Genomic DNA, 14,599 nt, shown 5'->3' on the forward strand with positions numbered 1-14,599 from the left:
GGCTATGCTCTTTCCCTTTTATCTCTGAGAAACCTCCTCCACCGTATCTAGGAGCAGTCACGTCCTTCCGCTTTGTTTCTTTTCTCTTTTCATCCACCGATGCAGTTTTACTGTTAGCATCTATTTTAAGTTTTTATTTAAAGCAAATTCTTAGATTGATTTTATGTGTACCACAAGTCCGAAGAGGTCGGTCCCCTGGAGCTGCAGATGGTTGTTGGCTGCCATTGAGTGCTGGGAACTGAACCCGTGTCCTCTGTAAGATCAACGAGAACTTTTAACTGCTGAGCTACCTATCAGGTCCTATTGCCTTTTTTAAAAACTACTCTTTTATATATATTGGTAACACTATCAAAGTAATATATGTTATACAATAAACTATAAAAATTGATATTTTAAAAGAACCTACTATTTTTATATACATTGGTTATACTATAAAAGTATACATAATATATATAGTATGTAAGTTATACAATAATCTATAAAAGTAGATATTTAAAAAGTACCTATTTATATATATATTGGTTATACTTATTGTATAGGGCCTGGCTGGGTTTGCAGGATGAAAGGGTAGAAAAACAGCAAACTACAAGAATTACTTCCCTCCTCACTCACTATATACCATCTCAATATATACACTGCAATATATATGTCTGTGACTTCTGAATAATGCAACATAGTGTGCAGAAAGACCTTTGCCTGTTTTGTTCCCCTCCTAAAAGTACCAGTTAAGGGTCCCATGCCTTTTCTCTGGAGCCTGGTTTTTCACTTAGCCTCAAGGCATACCCTTGCTTTGTCTGACAGATACATCTCTTACCAGGGTGGCTGCCATCATGTCACCATTTAGAGAAGAGACTCGATCAGAGCTGCAGGAATGCAGCCCTTTCTTCAGAATGCCTTCCCTTCTGCCCAGAGCCACCTGCAATGACTTACAAAGAACCACTTAGCATTGTGTTCTTTTCTGACATTCCAAGCAGCTTACTTACAGCTCGAGTATGTGTTACTTAAAAGATAGACGTGGTCTGGTGTCTGGGATCGGGAAAGTCAGCAGTCAACCGTCAGTAGAGCTGAGCATTCTGAGGTCAGTAAGACATCCCCAATATTCATAGACATTTCAAGAGACAGCCAAGGTTTTCGGGGATCTGCTTGCACACCTGCTATTGTCAGCGGAAGGGAGAGTCCACAGGAGACAATTCTTTCTACTTTGCCTTTCCCGTCCACTTTGATTCCACAGTTAAAGACGTGAAAACACTCAAGAAATAATCAAGAAAACATTATCAAGAATAAGTTTTATTAAGACCACCACTAGTAAAAGGTCAGTCTTTTAAGAATACTCCAGCATCTAAGATGAGGAGCAAGTATTAGGGAACAAACATCAAACCCGACAGCATATAGTATTCTGATTTGCCCCATTAAATCCATCTTTCCTAGAATTCATAGCAAAAGATGACATTTGTTAGAACTGGTTGTGAAACAGGAATGCGGTGTTTCTGAATATTGTTCCTATCACAATACTCAGATGTACTGGGATGTCCCTGAAGAGACATACCGGCTGGTGGCTCCAACTGTACAAACTGCACACTTGGAGGCCTTGTTACTGTGACCAACACGATACATCCTCTCAGAAGGTTCTAGAGAAACAGCAGTTACTTTCTCTCGGCATAAGTGTGTATTTGAAATTTCACAGTAAATAATACTTCTAAGGGAAGATTGTCCTAGATTTCAAAATAATGTTGAAAAGTTCTTACAATGAATTTTACATCTGCTCTCATTTTTATTGTTAAGTACAGCTATGAAAACCAAGTCATACAGTCTTCAAGCGTTTCTTCCCGATTTGGGGATCCACTGAGACGGTGAGGCCCACGAAGGCAAGCATGCCCCTGTCTCTACTTACTCGGTCCTGAGCATGCTCTTCTACTTCTTCCCGACGCCCACTCCTTTTCACTGTGAGGCTGAAAACCAAAACACAGTCTAGGAAGGTCTAAAAATGACCCATCACAAAAATAAGGCAGCTTCGGCTGTGAAAGCATCAGTTCTCATCTGCTCGCTGGCTTCAGGCTTCCTTACAGATCTGTTTTCTCCTCATAACGGCACCAACATGCAGCTCGCTGGCTGTCCAGGTAGGGCTTGCAGCCCAAATGTATGACACTGTCAAATAGGAGCTCCACCGTTGTTTCACATGCTGCAGAGAAAAGACATGTTGTAACATGAATAATAAAAGACCCAGAGACTGATATTAGGGTTCAAACTTCAAGCTGAAGATCAGAAAAGCAAAGCAGCTGGCCACTATCTTCTTTACCTCTACCTCAAGCTGAATGGGCTGATCCTGTCTCCACAAGCTCTCACCAGGCCTCAGACTGTATGTAACCTTTCTTCAGCTTGGCTGGAGAATGAATGCCTCCTACTGAGCCCCGTTCCTGTCTTAAATACCTCTCATGAGTCCTGGGATTAAAGGTGTGAGCTATAATTCTCTTTTAGACTGATTCAATCTTGTGTAGATCTAGGTGGCCTTGGACTCACAGAGATCCGTCTACTCTTAACCCTGAGTCCTAGGATTAAAGGTGTCTATCACCACTGCCTGATCTCTATAGCTTGAGGCTGACTTTGCTTTCTGGATTCCCAGTCAAGCTTTAATAAATCACAAATATCACCACAACATGTCATCACTGCTCTGTTCCCACCTGTATACCTGCTGTAGCACAGGGCCATGCCCTTCAGTGGGCACTCAAACACGTAGGAGGTCAAAGTCATCCAAGTCCCTCACACCAGCAGCACACCCTCCAGATTCCATCTCAGTCCCTACACACATGTACGCACACACGCACGCACGCACATGCACAAATGCTTGGCTTCAATTGTTCGGAACAACTTTTTGTAGGCAAGTAATAATCTTTATGGAACACTAAGTCATCAGAGTTAGTTTTCCTTTTAGCAGAGAAATGTAATCACAATAAAGATGTCTGACAACTGCGGAGTTTACACGGCAAGTGAGTATGTGTGGCTGCTGCACTACTGGAGGACAGAGAGGCTGCGGCTCTGACAGGTTAAGAATACGCTGCACCCTCGGACTTAGGAAGGAGTGTAAAGGAGAAACCTCCGCACTAGGGGCACGACTCTAGGCAAAGGCACTAGGAGAGAACCGACCCCCACAAGTTGTGTCCTTTGGCCTCCACAAGTGTGCTGTGGTCTATGTGTGCGTACATACATACACAAATTTAATAGAAACAATTTAAAACAAGCAAATAACAAAAATCTCCGAACCCTCAAGGCATCACTACGACCAGTGGCTTCTAAGACTGATGGCATTTATTGAAGACACTCATACTAATGGTACCCATTCTCTTTCTTTGACCAATTCTAAAGCTTGGCTTCAGGGTGGATGCTCATGGGAAATCCAAAGTAGTTTCTCCTGAGGTTTAAAAAATGTTAAGACTATAAAAAAGCTATCAGCTTACCTTTCCTGTTCTAAGAAACCGCAGGCATGCTACATTCACAGAGCTAAACCACAAAGTAGCAGCCATTTTTCAAATATTCACATGAAGGACGACTCTTATTTTAAAACTCATCCTTTTTGAAGTCCTCCAAAAGACCGTGCCAGTCCAGAGCACATCAACCAGAGAAACGCAGACTGAACTGCAGGCATCAGTCTTTCTGAAGTGAGAAAACAAATCCATCCACAAGCGCTTCAGTTTGTTACCACAGCCAGAAGTGGGCTAGAGGGGAGAGTGATTCAGGCCTCTTCTGCGGCAGAGACCTCCCCTGGAGAGTCTTCCTGGGATGTCAGAATCAGAATACCACATGTGCCTCCCTAGAACAGTCAGTGGACAGAGCTTGGGCTCCAGAGTCAGACAGTCAAGGCCTACTTGGGACAAGATCCAGGCCTCGCTCTGCTTCCCTCAAAGATAGAGACATCCTGTCTAGCACTTGGGGGTTTTTGTGAGCATCAAAAGAAAACATTACATTACCTAGCACAATATTTAAGGAAAACACATAAGAATGTTAGTTTTCTCTCCTGCCTTCCTCTTTGCCACTTCTGACTTTAGTGTATAATACATTCTTTGACTTATAGTAGAAAGCCTTCTAAATGTTCATATTTGAACAGTGATTTATATTTCCACAGACATTTCAGTTCGGCTTATGACAAGGGTCACTGGAGGTTGGGACTCCAGCGATATGGCTTTTGTGAGTCATTACCTACTCTAGGTAGGACACATGCTTTAGATACCCATGATGCTGTAAGTTACACCAATAAATTTACTGGATCATCAAGTTAGACTTGGATGAAATCAATTCTATTGCCACACACAATGACTAATAGTAAGTCCTATTGCTGGGGTTATAGGACATGATGAAATCGTGTTGGGAACAATCTGAAAGCTTCTTCCCTGGTGGCTAACATTTGTAGGCTGGAACATGGTAGCATGTTGGGGAAGTGTTATCAAAAACTGTTCTAATTGGTATGCTAATGTCATCAACAGGCCATGCAAGATGTGCCCATTGATGCACTATGGGTACATCCAACTACTTTCTGATTGTATTGAAGGCCTGCTGCACACAGGGAACTCATGTTTGGTATATCAGCCAAGGTAAAACCCTGGGGAAATCTCAGCTTGTGTTGTGAAGAGTGATACTACTGTTTTGTTAAATAGACGTGGCGTGATTGTTAAATTGCCAGTTTACCAAGCTGGACTTGGATGGAATTGTTTCCTTGGTCGTTACTGGTGCCCTATCTAGTATGAACAGATGTTTCTTTACACATCCCCAGGTAAAGTCGTGCAACATGCAGCCTCCTGAGTTCTGGGATCATGGGCATGAGCCTTCAATCTAGCAGCTATACCGCACTCTTAAATTCACTGGTGCTACAGATGTCTATTGTTGCGGGATATTTGTTCACACTGACACTCCGATCTGACAATAAAGTTTACCTTGAATCTGAGGGTGGAGTTAGAAACTAGCCAACCAGAATTGGCCATAGAGGTTTTGGAGGACCCAGGAAACAGAGACACACAGGAAGTAGTAGGGAGGGGCTTAAAAAGATCGAGAACCTTTTTTGATCAGGGAAGGAGAAAGGGGGGGGGTCACTGGTCACTTCTCTGCTCAATCAGGTTTTTACCCTGAAATCTGACTCCTGAGTTTTATTTAATAATAGAATAATATAAGCAGTCATATTTAATAATAGAACAATATAAGAAAATACTTCAGTTTATGTTGCTCTAAGAATTGTGTAAGTCTTAACATCCAAGGTAAAGGAATTAAGATAGTAAGGACTTTGGGAAGTGAGTAGGTCATGAGGGTAGTATACTCATGAATGGGATTAGTCACATAAAAAAGGTATTCCTTTAGGACATAATTCAGGAGTAGAGGGCTTGTCTAGCATATGCAAGGTCCTCAGTGTAATCCCAGGACTGTGCAACACAATAAAAACGCAGGCAAACAAAACAGGATCCCAGGGAGCTGCCTAGTCCCTTTCCCCATGCCACGATACAACTGGTAGGGTGGTCTATGAGCCCAGAAAAGAAACGTTGCTAGACAATGACTGCTTATGCCTTCAGCTTGTACTCCCTAGCCTACTGAACTATGGGAAATAAATTTCTGTTGCCTTTAACCAACTTCAATCTCTTACATTGTATTACCGCATCCCTATGACAACATTTAGTTTTTGAATGATTAGATTCATATTCCAGGGCACAAGGTGGATGAATTTTTCCCTTCTCTGCCTCAGACACTCCTCTAAGTTTTCTGAACACTGCTTTTGTAACTGTATATAATTTTAGATTACAAAATGATCCTCACTCCAGACAACTGAAGAGGCTGTATCATAACAGCTAATGAAGGAGAAAGAGCTCCTTTGGTATGCTTTTATACTGAGCATGGATTCACTGAAATACTAAGGGCATCCGAATCCCAGCCGGCAGGCCCATCCTTACCTTGAACGTTCTGAGAGAGCCCTAGAGTCTTCTGCACGTCCCGGCAGATCTTGGAGAGGCAGTACTGGAACTCCTCGTCACAGTCGTTCTTGCTTTTACCACAGGTCTCGTAGCACCTGTCGTGTTGGTTGCAGCACTTTGTCAGGGAAGGGATGCCAATGTTCAGCTGTGAGATGGATTATTGTCAGTGAGATGCAAACCGCCAGCACTGGCAATGCATTCAAATGGACTTCACAGAAAGAAATGACGACTGCGGTAGACAATCCCCAGACCCACGTCCACCTATGGATGCTTTCTGTGTTATAATCGGATTCTTCTTACTCATTCTTAGCCATGTAACTGTGTCAACCATACCACACTCCTCTCCAGTTTGCAGTGTTAGAGTTAACTGTCAGTAGCTTTCACAACTTTTAACTGTCTAAAACACAACACACAACTAACTTTATTTGTGCAGGGAGTCTGTGTGTGAGGAGCAGTGGTCACAGGAGGGCAGCAGAGGAGGATGTGGAATGTCCTCCTCTATGGCCATCTGCCTCATTACCCTGAGACAGGCTCTCACTGAACCTGAAGACAACTGTTTTGGCTACTGATTATCTAGAAAGCTCCCAGGATCCCGCCTGTTTCCATCACAAGCACACATGGCCATGCCTGGCTTGTATGTTGGTATGGGGGATTTGAACTCAGGTACTCATCCTGCAAGGATCACTCTTACCCATGGGGCCATCTCCCTAGCCCCATGAGGCATTGCTTAAACAACAAATATGCCTAAGAGCATTAAAAAACAACAATTAGGATCTTAGGATATTCCAATGCATTTTGTGTGTCCTCCCCCATAGAGATGTACTTTCTATGAAGTGCTATAGAAAATTCTTAACTGCCTACAATTCAAATGGTGGTTTGTTTTTTAACTTTTCATTTTCTAGAGATACCATTACCATAACTCTATAATTTATATTTAGTTATTTCAACTAACTTACACAACCCTCATGGGTAGGAGCTGTTTTATAAACACACCCTCTACCTGTGGCTACTGGCTCCTCTAGTATCCCCAGTAACAACTGCTATAAGAACTATTCTGCCACCCCAATTAGCCCCCCACCTTTTTTTTTAACATAGAAAGCATGCCTGATCTATTCTTTTCCTCCCTAAGTGGTAGTACTTTGCACTTTAAAATTTCAAGTTATATCTGTGATACAATATTTATGTGATATCTATACAAGATAAAATAAATCATTATTTTAGACCCATTTAGTATTGTTTAGTTGTTAAATGTGTTTTATCAGAAAACAATAACAAACACAATCATTATAGTAAGCAAAAATAATTTTGCTTACTTAAGTGAGGACACACTTAAGTCTTGCATTACTAGAAATATCAGACTAACAGTCACAAAACTTATCGAAGTGAAAGGAAGGACTTACATGAACACCGAACAATGGAGAGCCACATCCATTTGGTGGGGACAGTTTATATCCGTAGCGTGGGAAAGGCTTCGATCCTATGTAAAATACAAAGGATGTCCTATTTAGTTTAAGATACGGAAGAAATAAGATGCATATTTGTAAAGGTATACAATGTGCTTGGCTAGCCTTGAAGACATTTAATGTTTAGTTGGATGAAACATAATAATATATTTATTTTGATGAGTATTAGGATGATTGATCAAGGAATTATTTTTAGTTCTTGTGAAGAATGCCGAACATATGCAAATGTGCACATATATAGACGAATAGCAGCATTCATGAAGGTAATTGCTATTCATAAACATACATTGTCAAAACATGCAATAACTTGTCCTGGACCACTGGAGATCTCAAAGGGACACATGATACAGCATCACATGTGTCAAAGATCAACACAACCTGTCCTCTTACACCTCTAATGCTTGAGCTTCATAGGTAAAAGTCTGTAAGGCATGAATATTGTCCTAACCTCCAGCAAATCTTCCATTGCCCCCCCCCAAAAAAAACTTAAAAATCATCAACTACCAGGTACTTGGCTAGAGCCTAATCTAAGAAAGATGAGACTATGCAATGATAATCTAATACTTCTAGTATGCCATAGGGCACTGAAGGACCATACATTCTGCCTCCATTTTCTACCCCAAACTCAACATCATTTTACATGATGGACACTTTTGAGGGCAATAGAATATTCATTTTAACACAGCTTATGGAAGCTATCTATATCTGGGCTAAACTTTCAAACTGTAGCAATTTAAAAAAAAAGTCCTTTCTAAAAGTGAACTTCAAAAAGATCTACTCCTAGATGGTCATGGTGGTGCATGTCTTTAATCTCAGCACTCAGGAGGCAGAGGCTGGAGGATTTCTCCGAGTTCAAGGCCAGCCTGGTTTACACAGTGAGTTCCAGGACAGTCAGAGCTACATAGAGAGACCCTATCTCAAAAATATCAAAACATAAATAAATAGCTACCTGAGAATTTCTTCAAGAATTTCTGTAATTAGTTTTCTAGACCAGCTACAGAATTTTTTATTTCTATTTTGTTGGCTTTACTTAGTCGTCCACCATTGTTTCATCCACCATTGTTTAGTGAACTGTCTACCTAGAACTATCTGCTTAGTATTGCCTGGGGTCATAAACTTAAGCCATAGATATTAATCTGGACTGAGGCAAGCAGCATCTTGCTATAGGCGAATCCTCTCCAGCAGCAGTTATATTATTAATCCAAACCTTTGGGGAGACCACTCAGCCAGTGTGACTTCGCTTGAGTCAAGTGTTTGCAGTTTGCTGTTGTCATGGGACAATCATGAGAAACTACACATTTCTACCTATGTTTGAAAGCCCCGCTTAGAAGGCAGATGTCTTAGTTCATTTCTTTTTCTTTTTGGTGCTGGGGACTGACTGAACTCGGGGCCTTGAGAATATGAGGCCAGTGTTCTAGCCTGGGCTACACCTCCAGCCCAAGCTATATCCTGCTGCTAATATCAAAATAGCCGAGGTAATTTTTTTAAAGGAGGTTTATTTTGGCTCATATTTCGGGTCCAGAGTTCAGGAGTTGCAGCTAGTTAGTTAGCTAGCTATGGCCTTCTTGCTGGCTTCGTCCTCTGAAAGGGCAGAGCATCACATGACTAGAGACCAGCGTGGGAGAACCAGTCAAACAGGCTTGTACTGCACACTCAGTCACAAGATAACCCAATCGATCCATGAAGCAGACGCAGACTGATCTGATCAGTTCATGAGGACAGAGTCCGCTGCATCTCGTAACGTTTCATCTCTTAGTACTGCACCTTTTAACAGAGATGAAATTTCAGTTCCGGAAGGGACAAGCCATACTCAAACCATAGCAAGAAGAAAGGCTCAATAGGCAAAGTGTTCTTGGGGAAAAACATCCCAGTTCCTTAAACATTAGCGGAACGCTTTCTCTTGAACGGGTTTTAAGAGCGAGTGATTTCAGATGCTGACACACCTCTAGAGCAGTGGGTCTCAAGCTATGGGTCACAACTCCCTTGTGGTTAACAACACTTTCACAGGGGTCTCATATCCAATATCCTGTACATCAGACACTTACATTATGATTCATAACAGTGAATTTACAGTTCTGAAATAGCAATGAAGATAATTTCATGGCTGGGGGGTCACCACAGCATGAGGAACTGTATTAAAGGGTTGCAGCATTAGGAAGGTTGAGAACCACTTCTCTAGATGTATACATTAGTCAACGAGCCAGACTATGAATAATCTTTTTTAAAGCACTACAGATATGCTACAGTGTGTTCAAATCGTAAAAGAGGGCACTGACTATAGTCTTTCAGGGTTAACAACTGCTTTCGGTTCAGAAGCACACCACCTAAAAACCTGCCAGGAAGCTGAAGGAAAAGAGGAGGGGCTTAGCATTTGAAATGACAGCTTGTTCTGTTTCTACTTGTTTAGATGGTATGTACCTCCCCTTTCCCACCTGCAAGTCTGCAGACACAGCACCATTCGTATACAAAGATTCCCACCTCAGACTGCTGATGCAAAGCAAAAAAAGAAAAAAAAACACGGAAGGTAATTGAAGGCTTCTCATATCTTCTTAACTGTCTGCTTTTTTTTTTTTTTTAAAGAACTAGGAGTGTATTTCCTTTCCTGATCATACAACAATGCTTCCCTCTTTCCTGCTCTTTGTACCTTATCTAATTTTTCTCCATTCCCCATCTATGGGAATGCTTCCGGACATCTTGGTGACTGCGGTAGCAGTGAGCTGACGTAGGCCTGTAAGTATCCCACTAATGCAAGTGCACACTTCCTTCTTAAGAGATAACTGCCGTTGGACAAGAGGATGAGCAGAAGCAAATGAAGTTAGGGAAAATCCCAAGTAAACACGCCCACTCTGGAGATGCAGATGAGCAGGCGGCAGAGACGGCAGAGAAACTCCATGGGCGAATGAGAAAGTGGCGGTATGGAGTATTCCAGCGCTGAATAAGAAAGGTCCACACCCACCGCATATGAGACGCTGGAAAGAATACGATGCTGGGACGACTGCCTAATACTCTCGCCGAAAGGGGCATATGCACGTGTGCTTGGTTAGTTTGGGGTTCTTTGGAACAACTAACGGATGCCATTCCAGCTCACCCCATCTAAAAATAGCATCTTCGCTTCTGTATGAGTGTGCACTCCAAGGTTTTGCTTTCTAATGTCTCTGAGCCAAATTAGCACAACCGTTTCTTTGAGAACAGCTTTGTCCTCCTTTCCTAGCATGTAATGAGTGCAATTACTAGCTGAGAAAAATGGGAAATGCTCTGCCAAAATTTAAACTTTTTTTATCAATAGATGGACAAATAACCTACCACAAATATTAGAGGTAACTATTTTCCTGAAACAGCTCAGTGTTTTGAAGTTCCAAATTCACCTGTATATTAAAATATTATTTCAAGGTCTGAAAGATGGGTCAGCAAGCAAGAGCTCCTTTCCCTACAAACCTGAAGAACTGAGTTTGATCCCTAGATGCCACAGTGACAGGAGAGAGCCGTTTCTCAAACGTCAAGCATTGTCCTCTGACTTCCACATGTACACCATGACATGTTCATGTGTACATTCTCTCTCTCTGTCCCCTCCCCCAATAAATTACACGGACACATAATAAATAAAGTTAAATTTAAAAGATAATTATTTAGAACAAATTAAATAGAAAGCTACTTTTTAAAAAACTTAAATTGATTCACAAGGCCTGGAGAGCTGGCTCAGCAGTTAAGTACACTTGCTTCTCTTGCAGAGGACCCGGATCTGGTTCCCAGCTCCCATCTAAAGGCTTGCAACAGTCTGTAGCCCCGGGTTGATGCCCTCTTCTGGGCTCTGAAGGCACCACATGCACGTGATGAGCATACATACACACAGACAAAACACTCACACGCATGAAAAACAAAACAAAAATTGGGCCACTGTTCCCTCGGCCTGGGAAGATCTTTCCCTGATTATCACAGAGCAGTCTTGCTGCTGTCCAGTCCTGAGATGATGTTCTGTCCTGGAACATCCTATCTAAAGGGTCAACAGCTCCTAACACTTCCCAGGGCCACTGGGGCTGTCTCCCACTACCGCTTCAAGGCACTGGCTCACAGCAGATCAGTGAGCACACAGCTCTTTGATTCACTGCCAGCTTCTCCCAATCAGAGCATAAACTCCAGGTAAAGGGATTTCATCTGCCACTGCCGATTCCCCAGTCTACCAACCACTGACACGTGGTGAAGGCTAATATTTGCATAGTGGTCAGGAATTAAGTTAGAACTTTTGCCTTAGCAAAGTTATCATTTAATCCTTGTTACCCACGGAGTCCCCTAACACATTTGGTGCTCACTGGTGGAAATCTTCAGGCATAAACTTTAGAAGCAAAGGAAGATCATTAGGTCTATATGAACATAGAGGTGGAGGTTACCCACAGGCCCACGGGCTGCAGGTGGCATCACAGAGGCCCACGGGCTGCAGGTGACATTGCAGTTTTACAGGATAAAGGTTTTTATTAAGACCACCAACTCTACAGTCAGACTTTCTCACTAAAGTCCTGGATATCCCTACTATTTCCAGCTGGTAGCCTTGGCTAATCCCATAAGAAATTTGATTTCTTAGCTGGGTGTTGGCGATACACGCCTTTAATCCCAGCACTCGGGAGGCAAAGGCAGGCGGATTTCTGTGAGTTCAAGGCCAGCCTGGTCTACAGAGTGAGTTTCAGGACAGCCTCCAAAACAATACCGAGAAACCCTGTCTCAAAAGAAAAAAAAAAAAGAAAGAAATTTGATTTCTCAAGTTCTATCCCAACATTCTAAATTGCCAAACAGAAACCCCATACTCTCAAAACAATTCAGTTGCAAAACCACAAACAAACAAACAAACAAACAAAAACACCCTCCCAAAACCCAAATAACTGCCTTGAGTGCTGACTGTATTACCATCCACACGGCTATAAAGATTCCAACAAAACGTTTAAAACCATGAGAGGAATAAGCGAAAAACTACAATACTGGCAGAGAATAAGGAAGAGACACCACTGATTTCCAAGGAAAGAAGGTCACAAAATGGACAGGATGGTGCCATCCCAGCACCTGAGAGGCTGAGGCAGGAGTACAAGACCAGCCTCAGCCACACCAACTTCGATGCCAGTGTAGGCTACCCAGGCTCTCAAAAACTAAAACAAAACTTCAAGTTTTAATACATTGTTTTCTAGAAGCTAGCAGAAATCTCTCCTCCCTCAAAAACCAAGTGCACCGGAAATCTGTACAAAAGCCCCAACTTATTTTTCCTTAGCTTTGCAGGATAACAAATAAAGCACCGCTAATATCAACTGATTGCTTTAAAATTCCCGTTTGGCTTTATATGCTCAGCTGACTCAATCGCAAGACGTGTGTGTGTGTGTGTGTGTGTGTGTGTGTGTGTGTGTGTGTGTGTGTCTGACTCAATCGCAAGACGTGTGTGTGTGTGTGTGCCCGCGCTAAAATCAGTACGTTCCACTCCACTTCCAGGGTTCATACATCAGTAAGTTCTTAGGCAACTCCGTGCAATTGCCAGGAAAGAAAAAGGGGGGTGAGAAGGGGGGGGATCAGAAGCAGTGGAGAGCAGAGTACGCACTCCGGTGACCTCTCAGATTTGTTTCCAGATTGCTCAATCCCAAGGACAGCACGCTCCAAGCGCCACACATTCTTTCCACACCCGAGGTCTGCCTGGCACCTGTTCCCCCATCACCCTGTCCTACACTTGTCCCTCCATCCCCCGGTGCTGCATCTACGTCCCACCTCCCCGGGCCGGAAACTGTCCTCCCATCCCGTCTGGCACCTGTAGCCCTAAGGCCCGGTCCCGCACTCGTCCCTCCATCCCCCTGCCCTCTACCTGCCTCCCGTCACCCCGCCCCTTACCTGTCCCTCCCTCCCCTTGCTCCGTACCTGTCTCTCGTACCCCCGCCCCGCACCTGTCCCCCCCACGCCCCGGCCCCGCCCCCCGGCGGCGCACCGTCGCGGCACTTGTACTGGCAGAGGCCGTCCTCGCCGCCCAGCAGGTCGAGCGCGGCGTTGAGGTACGTGTCGATCTTGTGGATGCCGTTGCGGATGGTCTTGAGGGTGGCCCTCCAGTCGGTGGTCTGCTCCTGGCCTCGCGCGCTGGCCAGCAGCAGGAGCAGCAGCAGGAGCGCGGGTCCCCCGGCGGGCGCAAGCCGCGGGGCCGCCATCTGCGCGGCCGGGCGGCCGGGCTGGGCAGCGGCGCGCGCTCCGGCTCAGGTCCCGGCCTCCTCCGCGCTCGCGGGGTCGCGCCCCGTCACTGAGCCGCGCGGACAGGGGCGGGCGGGCGCGCGCCGCTCCCCGGGGCCGCGTCCCGCACAGTGCGCCTGCGCAGGAGCGCCGGAGCCCGAGGGTGAGCGGGCGGCTTCCTCGACCACGTGGTCGCTGGGACGCTCCCTTGGCTTTCAGTCCTACCTCTGTGGAGTCATAAAAACGAGCGGGCCCTAGACGTGGTCGTTGCTCTGGTTCAGCACCGTGCTGAGTTTTGTTTTTTAAGCTCTCCTCATGTCGAGCCACAGTGAAGAACGACCCCAGTGGCACAGCCTGGCCTTTTCTGAGCGTGGTCAGGACTCCACTGCAGGAGCTTCTTTGAGCACGTGACTGCCACGTACTCCACAGAATTTGGGTCCTCACGGGGACCTCATGACCTGCGGCAGTCTTAGCGCTGTAAGTTGCCGGTCGTCTGAGGGTCATTGACGGTGGACACACCCCCTTTTCAATGAAAGCAGTGGTTCTCAACCTTCCTGTTGCTGTGACCGTTTAATAATACAGTTCCTCATGTTGTGGTGACCCCCATCACAATATTATTTTCATTGCTAATTCAATACTGTAATTCACCAGTTATGAATCGTAATATAAACGTCTGATATGCAGGATATCTGATCCTTTCAATCCAAGGGTCCGGCCCACAGATTGAGAACCGCTGAGCTACAGCACTCCTCTAGTCCCTGTCCAATTTTAAGGAATCACAATCACCCTCCTTAAATTTTAAATACTGTAGTGAAAGGATAACCACAGATCAGGTGGCGAGGAAGCCGAGGTCCTTGGATGCTGCTCTAGAGTACAGTGGTGTTAACAGGTTGATACTGAGAACCACTGGGCCAGCTGACCTTTGAGGTCCCAACCAGCTTTACCACCAGAATTTTAAAGCAAGGCTTGATTGTTTAATTCTTCTACCAGAGAGATGTCCTGGTCCAG

General features: G+C 44.3%; 1 protein-coding gene across 1 annotated transcript; it reads right to left on the reverse strand.

Moving 5' to 3' along the window:
• Window positions 1-1,271: 1,271 nt before the first annotated feature.
• Window positions 1,272-13,722, reverse strand: Pla2g12a (phospholipase A2 group XIIA). Its single transcript, XM_005082816.4, has 4 exons — window positions 13,359-13,722; window positions 7,346-7,422; window positions 5,925-6,090; window positions 1,272-2,179 (listed from the first exon to the last, which is right to left on the reverse strand). The coding sequence occupies exons 1-4, from the start codon at window positions 13,570-13,572 to the stop codon at window positions 2,061-2,063; spliced, it is 576 nt and encodes a 191-aa protein (XP_005082873.1). The 5' UTR covers window positions 13,573-13,722; the 3' UTR covers window positions 1,272-2,060.
• Between the last annotated feature and the right edge of the window lie 877 nt (window positions 13,723-14,599).

The sequence above is a fragment of the Mesocricetus auratus genome, unplaced genomic scaffold, assembly GCF_017639785.1.
Source record: "Mesocricetus auratus isolate SY011 unplaced genomic scaffold, BCM_Maur_2.0 Super-Scaffold_100009, whole genome shotgun sequence".
Classification (NCBI taxonomy): Eukaryota; Metazoa; Chordata; class Mammalia; order Rodentia; family Cricetidae; genus Mesocricetus; species Mesocricetus auratus.